Source organism: Eurypyga helias, unplaced genomic scaffold (genome assembly GCF_000690775.1).
Source record: "Eurypyga helias isolate BGI_N326 unplaced genomic scaffold, ASM69077v1 scaffold2889, whole genome shotgun sequence".
NCBI lineage: Eukaryota > Metazoa > Chordata > Aves > Eurypygiformes > Eurypygidae > Eurypyga > Eurypyga helias.
In genome coordinates, this window is record NW_010269992.1 from 20960 (window position 1) to 36136 (window position 15177).

General features: G+C 46.3%; 1 protein-coding gene across 1 annotated transcript in view; it reads right to left on the reverse strand.

Annotated features, from left to right (window-relative positions):
• The window catches only part of LOC104514546 (receptor tyrosine-protein kinase erbB-4), a 98810-nt gene that overhangs the window by 16135 nt on the left and 67498 nt on the right, over positions 1–15177 (reverse strand). The window contains exons 3-6 of the mRNA XM_010158266.1: positions 12923–12998; positions 10345–10491; positions 6916–7013; positions 4666–4836 (exon numbers count right to left, since the gene is read on the reverse strand). Coding sequence (XP_010156568.1) covers positions 4666–4836; positions 6916–7013; positions 10345–10491; positions 12923–12998 — 492 coding nt within the window. The remainder of the gene's footprint in view (positions 1–4665; positions 4837–6915; positions 7014–10344; positions 10492–12922; positions 12999–15177) is intronic.

Here is a 15177-nt window from a genome sequence, read left to right on the forward strand (position 1 = left end):
GGCTTTTGGTGTACCAGAGCCTGCTTCAGCCACGCTAAACAGTCTCCCCGGGCACAGGAATTAGACACCTCTGAAAAAAACAGCTTGATATTTAATTGCAGGGTTGGCAGGAGTTTCCGTGATACACAGCATATGGAATAAAATTACAGGGACAGTATCGGTGAGTAATAAAGAGTATAGACGGTTTTCAGTAGGAATTAGGCAAGGATTTAGAGCAAAAAGCATCGTGGGGTACATAGAGTGCTGTCTGCATTAGTATTATCTCTGTGCACACAGGACGGTACTCGTTACAAATACCTGAATGAATCATCTAATGGCTGCGAATGTAGGACACGCAAGCTCTAGCTGGGGTCCTGTGCTCATGGAAACACTGCCAAGGATTCAGCTTATCTCTCAGAAGCACAGAGCTTCTAAAACTCCGTATTTCCAGAGTATCTCTAGACGATGGAAAATAAAAGCTGGAAAAAGCTGAAGAGCTGAAATTGCCACTGAAGAGTTTCAGATGCAATGGAAGAATTCAATTTAGCTTAGGATGCTAATTTTTATTTAAAAGCTGCATCAGTCTTGGGATGGACTTTGTAACAGGGGGCACTATTACGGGTTAAGGTGTGGGTGTGTGCAGGCTCCCGGCAGTAACGGTCCCAAAGACGTGCTAGTATGAAGCCAGTGTGGGTGTGATGGAAATGCTGAAGCTTCAGCATATGTAAAAATATTCAGTATTTACCTTCAGTAAATCTCAGAAATCCCTGGAGAAGGAAAAATGTGACACTACCCAGGGAGCTGGAAACCCCCTGGAAGGTTTCCCGCTCCCCAGTCTTCAGCCTACAGCTCTGTGCTACCAGTTCATATCCAAACAGCTTTTGTCTTGACATGGAGGGAGAAGGCAGGCAGCGTTTTACAGGCACCTCACCCAGTGGTGCCTCTCCCAGGCAACAAGCTGCAAGGATTTGGGACCGAGATGACCCTAGGGAAACTTCAGAGCTTCCCTTAGAAAGTAAACGTAACGCCCTGACTTCAAAGCCTCGGTGCAAGGAGGCTCACGATCTCCCTGCTTTCTTCCTGCAAACTTTTGTCCCCAGCAGAGCTGTGCCGCTGGAACCCTCAGCTGAAGCCACCAGTGCAACACGCCCAGAGAAGAGCACAATACTCTGCCATCACAGAACCGCCCCTTTCTTCACCAAAACCATCATCAGAACAACTACGGCGGGAAATACAGTATTTTTCATGCTTCTGATCTCTGAAAATGACACAAAGATCGTGTAGCTCTTGTCTGCGTGTCTGCCTTCACCAAACTGCCTGGCAAACTCCCCGTAAAATTTGATTTGCCAGACACAGTGAACAGAGCTCCCTAAGCTGTATCAATTCATTTGGCATCTACAGCTGTGGCAGCATCAGAACGAGTTTGTGTAATATTAATATTCGCTACAGCAAACAAGCAGAAATCACAAACTGTGCAAAGGAAACACAGACAGAAGCAGACGAGTGCAGATAGAGAGCTCCGACAGCATTTCAATTCTGTGTGATTCTTGTAGCTGACACCCATCTGCACTGAGCCGTGCACAGCACATGCACTATTCCCTTAAAGGAGCAACCGGGTATTTTGCTTTAAATCAACACAAATCTTCACTGGAAGAACAGTTCATGTACCAAGAACCTGAGTGCTTCAGAAAAACACCAAAGTATGTGGCTTTCTGCACAGGAGGAGACAAATGTACTACATCCAGAAAGAAACCCCCTCTGCAAAGGAAACCGGGAGTGCTAAGATGCTACGGGGCTTTCAACCTGGCCCCTCCAGCAGTCCAGGCACAGCAGAACTCGCGGGATCTGGGGAGATGCAGAATGGTTGGCCAGCAAAGCTGAGGCTGGAGCTAATCCGAGACGCTGGACAAGTGTCAGTATTCCACTGGTAACGCTATCAGCGGTCAGGAGTCAGTCTCCAGTGCTATTATAAATCAGCTGGTCGTTCAATGCCAACCTTTTTGCCCAAGTTTTCTTTTGGCCTTAAAAATGACCCCTCCATAGTACTCCAGCAAAGAAAACCGCTATAAAGATGGAGGGGGTGCAAAAATAACAGAGGCGGGTGCAAGCTTTCTGTCCACCAGCTGCCCCCTCTGAGGTCACCTGGGCCAGAAAACTTGGCGCAGAATCGGAGAACTATTGGCAAAGGGCAATTCCAGATTTGTTTAAGTGTTAGATTGCAGTAGGATGCCAGAGAAACATTCCCAGCAGTAGGAGTTGCTGAGGAAAGGATACAGTCTCGGTACTGTCGTTAACTTGAATTGCAAAGCAAAGCTCCCACTGAGTTTAGTGGTACAAGATCACAGTCTCAAACCAAGATGGGAAATTGTAAGCTCTGGAGAGGAGACGTCACATCAAGAATGTGATGGAGCCTCTCTGTGGGGCAAAAAGAAAGGCCTGGGGTCTCTCTTCTGCAGCCCTGCTGACTTTAAGGGGATTGTAGGTCTGCAAGCAGCTGCAACAGTGGGGTTTGAAGTTGGGCAAAGGCTGTCTGAAAGTTACTTCAATTTTCATATAATATTATTAATAATAAAAATATAATGATAATTATAATGATGATTATAAAATATGCTTGTTTTGCCTTCTGTGAATATCCCAGTGAGCATGTTGGCTGCCCAAACAGCACATTTTAAACAACTCTTTCAGAATAATTACTCTAGGTTTTTTTTTAGAATTAATCCCCTCAGCTCTAGTGGACTCCTCTGCTCGGCTGGCCCTACAGACAGAGGGCAAAAGGAACCGCTGAAAAGGCAAGTATGTTTTCCTACTTTCCTATCTTTTCCCCTTTAAATGTGCCCCAGTGTTTCCAGGAAATACGGGAGTGGGATGGATAAAGCAAACCTTACGGGTCTGAGTGCGCTCTCAGCCCTGTGTTGGTGCGAACGGCAGTACTCCACCCTAAAACTAAGCCCGTGTGCCAGCGAGCACCTTTCAAGGTGACTACTGTCACTTCCTTCTTTCCTCAGCAGTTGGCAGAAAAGGAAACAGAACCTCTCCAGAGACAGCCAGGAGTAAAGCTGACTGGTTTCAGATCAGCATCAACAGTAAAAATTAACTCTTGTTGCCATAAAGAGGAAGTTTCCTGTTGATCGCTAGATCGTGCATCATCCCCTCATGTGTCATCCCCCCCTTCCCTGCCTTTCAGTGATGCAGGAAAATGCTTTGTGCATCCAGCTGGCATCCAGTGGGACTACAGCCCAGCCTCTTGCAAAGACCTCTCTACTCTCCTCGCCTCTAAAAACAGGAGCAATTTCCTTCTGAGTTGATGGGATATTACTTAAGGTTGACTTTTGGCTTCCTTACTCCAGAAGAGCACTGCTTTGCTCAGGAGAGGCGACGGAACTTCCCGCAGCGCATGGTCAGAGCGTGAACACTGACCCGGCTGACTCAGCTTACCTCTCCCCCACCCTCACACGGTGCCATCAGCTCAGACCAGGGTATGAATCTGGCACTACCCCGGCTAAGGACCAACGTCCAAAAGGTTTCTAAAGCGTGAGGAATAAACACCAACATCTCAGTGAGACCCCGCATAGGATTTAAAATGTGACTTTGCACTACAAGGAGCATGGAGAGGAAACAAACAGAGAGGTCCCCAATTACTAAATACATCCGATGCTTGTGCGAATGTCCTCACATGAGTGATGTGTTGCACCACCTCTCGGTTTTGTGAGCAGGGGTGGCCCCCCAGCCTGTTAAAAGGACGGAGCCAAGCGCAGGAACAGGCAGAGGTCAGAGCTGCGGGCAGGGAGCTCAGGAGTGGAAATGAATTCCGGAAACCTGAACTCAGGGCCCCAGCTGCAGCAGAGCTCCTGTGGCACTGAGGCATTTAGGACAAGATCCAATTCACCAGAGCTCACACACCAGGTCCAGGACTGCTCTGGAGTCGTCGACAATCAGTGGCTAGAGAAAGACACCTCCAGAAAGTAACTTATCCTACTCGAAACATCCAATGCGGGCGGCAGTAATCACCCACCGGATGCACCCCCTCTTCTCCAATGACACGAAACGAAGTCTAGATGAAGAGCTTAGATTATATCCCTATCCTTTGGATAGTCAGAGTTATGTGAGCTGAATTCCACCTGAACACTCCCTGTGCCTCAGCTCCCCCTGTAAAATGAACAGCACTTCCTCCCGTGGCAGGGATGTTACGCAGGTCAGCATGCTAAAACCTGTGACGTGCTCAGCAGAAACACATGCCACGAAAGCATCACACACAAACAGGAAAAGGGGCTGGGTCTGAAAGCTGGCTCCAGGCACAACAGCATCAGTATCTCCATATTCCAGCTGCCCTCAGCTACCTCAGTGCCAACCCTGTCAAAACAACAGGGTTGTGGGGATGGGAGGATCCGAGCTGCGCGCTCCCTGGCCAGGATGGTGCGCAACTGAGGAACAACACTGCTTGACTTCACGAGCCTCAGCTGTGCTTTCAGGCCAGGCAGTTCGAATCTTTGTTCACTCAGGGCTGAGCTGTTAATTTAGAACGCAGTGAGGCACAGGGAACCCAGTGACAACATTTTTATAGTCAATCTCCCTACAATGGGAACTTGCAATTCCCAAGGCAGCTCTGGCCTGTGTTTGATCAGTGTACTTAAATCTCCACCCATGCTTTTATAATAACCAGTATTTTCTGTCAGATCTTGCACTTACCCTGTTGGAATCAATTCTGGTCCTGGAGGTGTAGATGGGAGGAGGGATGTTGAAGGCCTGAGGAACAAGATACTCTTCAGCATCCATCATATCTTCCAGGTCTTCCTCATCGAGCAGGTTTTGGAAGAACTTGCTGTCATTTGGGCTTGGGAGCTTCATACGATCATCTCCCTAAAGAGGTTGCATCGAGAGAGGAAAACGGTCAAAAGATGGATTCATTTCCCAGTAGGGAACTTCAGCCTTTTTCGTGGCCTGGCAGCCAGGCTGCAGGGACAACACATGCTGCTTTGTTTGTTCCAAAGCACCACGACCACAGCATCTGTTTTGATTTTTTTTTTACTGGGAATATGATGACAGAAAGGGAATAACTGCGTAAATCACGCAAAGCCAATTTTGGCGTTCTTGTGATTGATGTTTTATTCTTTCTTCTCTCTTTTTCTCATACAAGCTCGGTTTCTGACCCAAGTTCTGTCAAGGCCTGATGTAGTTTGTGAAATATCTCAGCTATTTAGGCTCATGTGGGGCGGGGGAAAATAATATGGAAACTGCCGAGTCTGGGTGTTTGCTTTGTTTTCATTTGTATTTTTAGGGACTTGGAGGCTAAATTTCCCTCTTATCTATATGGAAAGTTAGGCAGAATGGAAGAGAGCTGAAAGCAATAAAAATCAAGCCAGGCAACAACAGCAACAACAATGATCTGTATTTTTATTGAAATAGCATCTACGAGGCAAATCAGGGCCGCGCCTTGCTCAGTGCCAGAAAGCACGAGAAAAGGCAGCCCGGGGAACACCTAACAGCCCAGGGGAACGGTGCTGAACCTAAGCGTGCGGCTAAAGAACGGCCTCGCGCTCCGCAAGAATTATTCTGCCACGTGTGGAATCCGGCAGGGAACGATGGCTGTGCTACGATGGGGTGCGCACAGACCCCTCTACAGCAAGCCTGGCAGTCTTGATTGCACCCGAGGGGAATGGGGCGGCATAACGGAGGGGACACCAGAGTTACCCCGGCTCCTCCTCAAGAAGCACACGGCCTGTACTGTCTGCATGGATCACTGCAGGAGCAGCCTCACAGGATGAGCAGAATACACAGCAGGGGAGGGAAGGGCAGGGGAGAGAAAGGGAGGGAAGAGGTATTTGGAATAGGGAAACATGTCCTGTCTAACAAAGTCATTTAATAAGACTGATTTTTCCAGAATCACTTGCATCATTATGGGTTTAAATTGAAAGTGGGGAGGTTTAGATTGGATATCAGGAAGAACTTCTTCCCAGAGAAGGTGGGGAGGCACTGGGACAGGTTGCCCAGAGAAGCTGTGGATACCCCATCCCTGGAAATGTCCAAGGCCAGGCTGGATGAGGCTTGGAGCAACCTGGTCTAGTGGAAGGTGTCCCTGCCCATGGCAGGGGGGTTGGAACTGGATGAGCTTTAAGGTCCCTTCCAACCCAAACCATTCCATGATTCTATGATCAGCTGAACTTACAATTTAATACGCTGGTGAATACTGCAAGAGAAATTCCAACACTCAGCACCACAAATCCCCTGCAATTTAATTTTCAAACATATTCTGCTTCTCCTCAAGCTGTGGGAGAGTAGCACACATTCCCACTGTGCAGTAACACAGCACGAGCAGGCTGTCTACACAGTGAAATGAAACACCATACGGTGAGACTAGCACTAGACCCAGGAACAATCGGGAGACATAAAGTGGCAGCGACTACACTTGTGGAGGCTCTAGGAATTCTTACCTCAGTGTGACGCTAAGGAGCAGCTGGATGCATCTCTGCACTGTACTCCATGACACAGAACAGGTATAGCATGAGAGTATCGTTACCGAGGTCAAACCAATCCCATGCTTTGGTCTCTGGTGTTTCAGCATCACCTTATTTCTGTTAATTTTTCGTTTTCATTTGAACTGTTCACACACTGGGACCATCTAAGGACCTTACCAAACAGTCACATTCATTATCTGTGGCTAGAGTCTGCGTTGTAATGGACACATACACAGCTCTAGGCTTCTGCAGATTGTAGGAGCCAAAGGACAGAAGTTTCCACACGTGCCTGTACTCGACGTAGCCAACAGATGTGGCTGTACTGGGACTGCCCTGCTGCCCCAGTGTGCTTTCACGTGATGAACGATGCTGGTCTAGTGCAGGGACCGTGACGCACTACAGAGATCCAAAGCAACCCCCTCAACAGTCAGGTTTGGTAGACAGAATTGTTCCCCCGCCCCCCTGATGCTGCAGGGTTGCTTACCTGAATTACTAGGTATCTCTGAGGGTCTCGAGCCATTCTAGAGAACTCAGCAGCCAGTTCCTTGAATTTTGGCCGACTGTCAGCATCAATCATCCAGCCTAGGGACAATTGAAAGATGAGAAAGAAAACAGTTAATTGTCAAGGGAAGAAATAAATCAGTTATTGAAAATGCACATGTTTGAAGTGAAAAGATGTCCTTGATAGCTCTGGCCTAAGGATAAGATGCAATAAAGAACCCTGAGGAACGGAAAGCTAGAACTTTATGATGCATCCAAACCGGAAAACATCTGGTCTTGGCCAGAGAAGGCTGGCTGTTCCACACTGCACAGATTTCTTCTTAATTTGCTCTGAGCTGCTGTTCCCCATCCCCAAAATAGAGATGGCAACAACGCCTTGCAATGTTCTGTGTCTATCTTGCCCAAACAAGCAAAAATACAGCAAGCACAAATGTAGGCTGAGTGGAGAAGGGATTGAGAGCCGCCTTGAGGAGAAGGATGTGGGGGTCTTGGCTAATGAGAAGCTCAGCATGAGCTGCCCATGTGCACTGGCAGCCCAGAAAGCCAACTGTATCCTGGGCTGCATCAAAAGCAACGTGGCCAGCGGGTCAAGGGAGGGGATTCTCCTCCTCTACTCTGCTCTCGTGAGACCCCTCCTGGAGTAGTATCCAGCTCTGGGGCCCTCAGCATAAGGACATGGACCGGTTGGAGTGAGTCCAGAGGAGGCCACGAAGATGCTCCGAGGGCTGGAGCCCCTCTGCTCTGGGGACAGGCTGAGAGTTGGGGGTGTTCAGCCTCAAGAAGAGAAGGCTCCGGGGAGACCTTATAGCACCTTCCAGTACAAGAAAGCAGTGGGGGGGGACTTTTCCCAAGGGCCTGTAGTGACAGGACAAGGGGTAACGGGTTTAAATTGAAAGGGGGAGGTTTAGATTTGATATCGGGAAGAAGTTCTTCCCAGAGAGGGTGGGGAGGCACTGGCACAGGTTGCCCAGAGAAGCTGTGGATGCCCCATCCCTGGAAGTGTTCAAGGCCAGGCTGGATGAGGCTTGGAGCAACCTGGTCTAGTGGAAGGTGTCCCTGCTCATGGCAGGGAGTGGGACTTGGATGGTCTTTAAGGTCCCTTCCAACCCAAACCATTCCATGATTCCACGATTTAGATGTCAGCTCTGACTGTCATTTATTATGGATGTGTCCAACCTCTAACGTAATGAATCTGATCTCATCTTAGTCCAGTGGGGTTATTACAGGGTTACTGTTAAATACCATTGTACTTCAACTGACCTACTGTTCCACAGTGACCTCGATGAACAGGAGCTGTTCACCAGATCTACAGGATGACTGACCTCGCATCTGCCTTCAGATAATTCTGCACCCACGTGTCTGCATCATTAACACAGACCTCCCACAAGGCATTCGGTACTACTTTAACTGAGTGAGGGCCATTCTTTTGTCCTTCGCTCTCCAAGAAACATTCATTAGGAACAACAATTCTCAATCCCTGCTAATGCTTTCTGCAAAACAAGTAAGTAGTATAGGCAGTCACCACCAGCAACTGGTTTATCTCAGTGTCAGCTTTTTCTAATGGAAGATCCTATCGGCAGCTTCCCAAGAACATGTTCTCGTTTGCCAGGGAGGCTAGATGAAGCAGGCCTTATCTCCTTCATGCCATTTGACTGGGGAAGTGACCAGTGCAGGAAAACCAAAGCCACTATAGCTTATAAAGAATTTCACACAAACATTACAGGACTGAGTCTGCATGTCTACCTGTCACTTTCCATCTTCCAGAAGGTCCCACCTACCAGGACTTCCCTTTGGCTACTGAGATTTGCCTCATGCTCATTAGAAATCCTCTCAGGTGGGACATTTTTGCACTCAACCAACATGAACTCCTTGCACTATGCAGACAATTTCCCTACCTGCATGCACCGTACAACTCTTGGCAGAAGATAGGTTATTGTCATGGTTTAGCCCCGGTCAGCAACTAAGCACCGCCCAGCTGCTCATTCACCTCCCCCTCCCCCTGTGGGATGGGGGACAGAATCGCAGGATAAGGTAAGAAAACTTGTGGGTTCAAATAAAAACAGCTTAACAACTGAAAATAAATTAAATAAAATAACAGTGATAATAATACAACAGCACCACTACTACTACTGCTAATGATGATAGCGTGCAATGAAAAGGTAAACAACAAGGGAAAAACAACGATGCAACTGTTCACTTCCCACTGACCAATGCCCAGCCAGTGCTGAGCAGCAAGAGAGGGTGAGAAAGTGCCCCCACCGCCAGCCACCTGCCCCCAGCTTATATACTGAGCATAACCTCTTGTGGCATGAAATATCCCCGTGGCCGGTTTGGGTCAGCTGTCCAGGTTGTGTCTCCTGAACGCAGGTGCAGTGTGAAAAACTGAGTAAGTCCTTGGCTTAATGTTAACGTTGCTTGGCAACAAGTAAAACCATGTGCGTTGTCAGTGTTCTTCTCCGCACAGATCCAAAACACAGCCTTACACAAAAACATCAGTGTGTTATCAAGATTCTCGGAACAAATCCAAAACACAGCCCCATCCCAGCTGCTGTGAAGAAAATTAACTCTATCCCAGCCAAAACCAGCACATTTACCTCTTCTGGCTGTATTTTCTTTCTTTCAGTGTTTTTCTGTATAAAGCAGAAGTGAAATGACCATGTAAGATGAATGAGATGTCTGTATGTTAATCTCACTTAAATTAAGTCAGAAACACCGGAGAGATGTTCCTAATTCTTTTTAAATTAGAAGCATAGCTTTGGAGGATACTCTGACTAGTGTGGGTATCTTGCAGATAAAAGGTTAGGAAAAAACCCATGTGCAGACTGTTTTTCCTTTTTTGCTAAAGTAAAAAATACTCATAAATTATTGTACTGGACTAAGACTGATTTAAAAAAAAATCCTCTCTGTAGTATTTCTTGTATAAATTTAATTTTACTTTTTATTATTACTATTGCAATCATCATTCTCCTTACTAACAATAAAACATTCATGCTGTCTTTCCTCAATATTTGGAACCGGCATTTCTCCTCACAACCTTCACTGGCTGGGTATCCATGTACCATAATTATGTTTAATACTATCTTTTTTAACATCAAAATCAATTGTCATGGAAATGACAAGGGTTTACAATAACAATCATACAATTTTGACTTCACAGCAAGAATAGGAGATACCATCTGACAGTAATAAGAAGCTGAGCTAACTCAACCCTTCATGGCTAAATTCATATCTTTTGCAGTTGCAAAAAATGCGCATACAGTATTTAAATGGAATTGACAGTGTCTTGGGAAGCTTTTGTTTGGAAGCAGCCTACCCTATTACCCAGCACTGAGAGAGAGCCGGGATGCAAATGGTCTAAACCAGAGTCCCTCTGGCACTGAGCACAGTGACATGAGAAGCGACAACTACTTACACTTCACCATCACCATATAAACGTCAATAGTGCAGATTGGAGGTTGGGGCAGCCGCTCTCCCTTCTCCAGGAGGTCAGGGATCTCTCGAGTTGGGATTCCATCATACGGCTTCCCACCAAAGGTCATAAGCTCCCAGATAGTGACTCCTAGGCAGAAAAAGAAGAGTGTAAGTATTTGAGGTCATCCTACTCAGATTCCTTCACAATTTCTTGCAGCGCAGGATTCTGGCCCAGCTCCGGAGGGCAATCCCTTCTTCATCACCAGTGCCTGCAAAAGCGCGAAAGTTTGGTCTGCCATTTAAAAAGCTCCGGAAAATGGCGAAACAGCACTTTATGTTAATCTTGAGCAGGGCCTTCCCTCATTTTTATTGGTGTAAGAAGCAGTGTGATACGTCTGAAGCACAAGAGACAGGTCAAACACAAACAGTGGTGAAGGAAGTGGATGCAGTAACAGAAGAATGCCTCACGCCTTGTTACCATATCAAAAGGGAAAATGAATGGCTAACGTACTCTCTATCATTTTAAGGGGAAAAACTGCAGATGTACAGACTCACAGAGTGGCAGGGGTCAGACCGGACCCCTAGAGATCATCTGGCCCACCCCCCCTGCCAGAGCAGGATCCCCTAGAGCAGATCACACAGGAACAAGTCCAGGGGCTTTGGAAAGTCTCCAGGGAAGGAGACTCCCCCACCTCTCCGGGCAGCCTGTTCCATGCTCTGTCACCCTCACAGAGAAGAAGGGTTTCCTCATGGTCGGGATGCACCTTCTGTTTCCCAGTTTATGGCTATTGCCCCCAGTCCTGTCACTGGACACCACTGAGAAAAGCCTGGTCCCATCTTCCCTAATGTAGAGCATCGATGTCCCCCAAAGTTACAGCACTGAGTAACGTTACACCGTTGTCTTTGCCTTGTAAGTCATTCACAGCCACTTGCGTTATTTTTTTCCTTAAATCACCTTATGGGTTTGAGTTATGATAGTGCTGCACTTCACAATCAAGATTCTCTTTTTGAATTGCCATAGGATTTGTTTTGGCATCGGCGCTGGAAATAGAGATCATATATCATAAGTAACAGAATTTGTCCACAAACAAAATCTTAAATATTGAAAATGCTGCTCTCACACCAGTTTCCTTATCTCTTATTTTCTTTTTATTTTTATTGCCAAGGTTATTTCCAACATGACTCCAGTTCAGTTACCATATTTTGCCAGCTGTCACACTATTGTGAAAGGTGAAAAATGACTGTATGTGTAGAACACATTTATTTCAGCCTCATTCACCTCTCTGCTGATGTTCAATAACTATAACCTAACAACTGTTTTTCCTCTTGTCCATTCTGATTATAGATATTCTGGGCTTCCTGCATTTAAAGTGAGTTTCATAAATAGAGGCGTATGTTTTCCTAAGTGATATAGGGTAGACAGAATTTGAGGAGAAAGAGGAGGTTTACACGATCGATTTAACTCTCATAGGTTTTTCTCCGCGGAATAGAAGAGGGCAGCTAACCAGTCCCAGCAAACAGTGTCTTTTGCTGCTACCCACAGGTAAAAGTGAGTAATGAATAGAATCGTACACCCTTTTTGTTTCAAAATGACATGGCAACAGCAAATGCAAATAGGAGTCTGCAGCCCCAGATACTGCTGAAAAATTCCTCTTATAGAAGCTATACGTGACTTTATTAGCAGTAGCTACACAGGATGGACAGGCTGAGAGTCCAGCAGGTGTCCAGCTCACCTGGATCACACAATTAGCACCAGTAAACGAACATCTCAGTTCTCAAATGTGACTTTTTTTTTGGTGTGTTCACGTGAGCTGTCCTGTCTAACCAATTCCCAAGTTATCTGTGAAATTAAATGGATGCTTGTTTTATTCAGCTTTCTTTTCTTTCTCTTGCTGTATTTGCTCTGTATTATGACAAATTCCCTTTTATCTGACTGTAGGTACAGAAAGTCCCATAAGCCTGAAAATGTTTTTTTGACATTCATGGCTTTTAGAGTTAAGATTTTCAAAGGGCTGCTGAAAATTATGACCTGCAGCTGTATTTTTATGAATCTGTAGCTGAGCTGAAAGACGCCTTCTTCTGCCGTAATAATCAGCCAAACTGCTACCAGCCCAGACCTTATGGCAGTCACCCCAGCAGGGACATCAGGATAATGTGTTTTAGAGAGCAGGGAAGTAATGCAGGAGACGAGGAACAGTTGATGTTTGGAGCTACACAAAGAGAGAGAAAAGAGAAATAAGAGAAAAAAAGAGAAAATCGAGAAAAAAGAGGAAAGAGGAAAAAAGGTTGAAAAGGAAAAAAGAAAAAGGAAAAAAGAGGGAAAAAGAAAAAAAGGAAAAAACAAGAATAGAAAAAAGGGAAAAAGGAAAAAGGGAAAAAGAGAATAAGAGAAGGGAAACAAAGGGAAAACAGGAAAAAAAGGAAAAAGGAAAGGAAAAGTGGGAAAAGGAAAAGAAAGAAGAGCAAACCCCACCGGAATTAACTCCTCTAGGAGAAGAGGATATCTTTAAGACAGTAACACAACTTGGTTTAATGCTTTACAAGAGACCCATTTTTAAACTCATCACGTGGAGACTTACCATAGCTCCAAACATCACTCTGATGGGTGAATTTCCTGTAGTGTATGCACTCCAGCGCCATCCACTTAATTGGCATCTAGGGTAAGAGAAGGGAAACGTCACCTTAGAAATACAACATGGAACCAGTACAGACAGATCCTGTATGGAGACATCAGCTTCCTCCCTGTTTCCTTTTTCAGCTGCAAGACTGAAAACCAGCCGCACTGCCCAGCAGAGGAAACAGTTGTTCCTGCCCCGTAGAACGGGGCTTTGCCTCATAACACGTCTGGAGGTGAGAAATGTGAGCCAGTTTTCTGCAGAACTTTTCACACCACCCGGATTTTATTGATTCAGATGTAGCGGAACAACTCACTCTAAAAAAAATCATACCCCTGTAAAGACGGCACCAATGCAAAAATTACGTCGAATCACCCTAAATCTGATGTGCCGCAGAGAAGGTGGAATACAGAAGCTCTTTTGCCTCAAGAGTTTGCTAAACCAGAAACTGCCATCATGACTGCTCTCTAATGAGGCTCGTTAATAACGCAGCGTCCATAATACTTCACAGTCCCCATCACCCTCACCAGAGTAAACAGGCAACGGGGAGAATTTACCAATATCTAACTCCACCTATTTGACTGGAATTCCGCCTTCCCAGTTCGCTGTATGGTTACTGCAGGAGAAATGCTGCTCCTGAAAGCACGCGAGAAGTCCCACGTTAGCTTTTCGCTCTGAATCACCCCTGGGGAGAACTCACCTCTTCTGACCCAGAAGGCTGGGTAGGCAAACACACACCTGGGTCTGGCACGAGGGTTCACCCTCTTGAGTTCATGTTAAACTGGAATTCATGGAGTTTCCTATTCCTGAGCTGGGCCTGTGAGGCACAGTCAATTCGTTTCTAATGGACAGGCTGATTTTTACCTGCCACGGGCTCGTGTGGATCCCCTCTATTTTGGAACTATGGAAGACGTACCGGGATAAGCCAGAGAGACACGTAACCGTGCGCATAATCTGAACAGAGGGTGGGTGTAAAAGCAGAGGATGAGTCTTCATTATGAAAATACCTTCCATGAAGTTGACTAATGAACATAACCTATACCGTTATGGCAAAAAATAGCACTCTAATAAAGGCTGGCTTAGCACTTGCAAAGGTAATTCATCCTCCTCCACTAACCCCTGCAGAACTGAATCGCTTTCATTCCCAATAAATACAGCTGGGTCGTTCCAAGCTTGGACGACTGCTGAAGTAGCAAAGCTGCATTGCTCATCATGGGATAACTCTGGTGGGAAGTGACCTCTGGAGGTCTCTAGTCCAACTTCAGGCTCGAAGCAGGTTCACCTGTGAGACCAGGACTTTATCCCGTCTGGACTCGATAATCTCCAAGGATGGAAACTGCACCACTTCCCTGGGCGATCCGATCAACCGCTCCATTGTCCTCAAGGCAAAAAAGTTTTCCCGTTGTCCTTAGCATGCTCTCAATACAAATTAAAGCTGCAAATGTCTTCTGGATTTCACAGGATGCTGATGTGGAACTGGGAAGTGACACTTCTGAAGTGTAAATCCTGCTCCAGAACTCCCAGCTGTGTGATTGGCCTCACAAGCCCAAGACACCATGTAACAGCTGCCAGGGAACAGCTGGTTTGCAAGGACCAGCTCATTTTCTGTCATTGTCTGGCTGATGGAGGCATGAGGCAGAGGGGTTACTGAAGAGGGGATTAGAGAACTGGAGGAATCAGGGCAGACTGCCAAAACTCCACCTTCCCTGCCAGGACGTCTCTTGACTGGGGAAATGGGAAAGCACTGGTGACTTCTTTCAAGCTCTTCACGTCACTGACCGAAATGCCACTGGAATCCATGCCCACACGAAGAAAGCACCAGCCCATCCAGGAGAAAAGCACGCACTGACAACAGCTGTTTGTCCCCGACAAGGGCACGAGTGAGCGCAGAAAAACACAGGTAGCAAGTAGACAGAAAGCAGACTGAACATTCAGGAAAAGGAATGACAGGAGAGGCAGAATCTCTGGGGATTTAGTGACAGGTTGAAATGTGGAATTTCAAGCTGTTTAGGGAGCAGCCGGCAGCAGTTTGTACTCACAGCCTTCTGAATTTTATCATGCATTAATCTGAAGGCATTAGAAATTAGGTGAGGCAATACATGGATGTTGTGCGGCACGCTGGGAAGTAATATGGGAAAAAGTCTGGTTTTGAAACTATCCTTGAGCTAGCTCTTTAGTGGCTTGGCGTTCAACATGGTATTGGACACAAGAAATAGCAT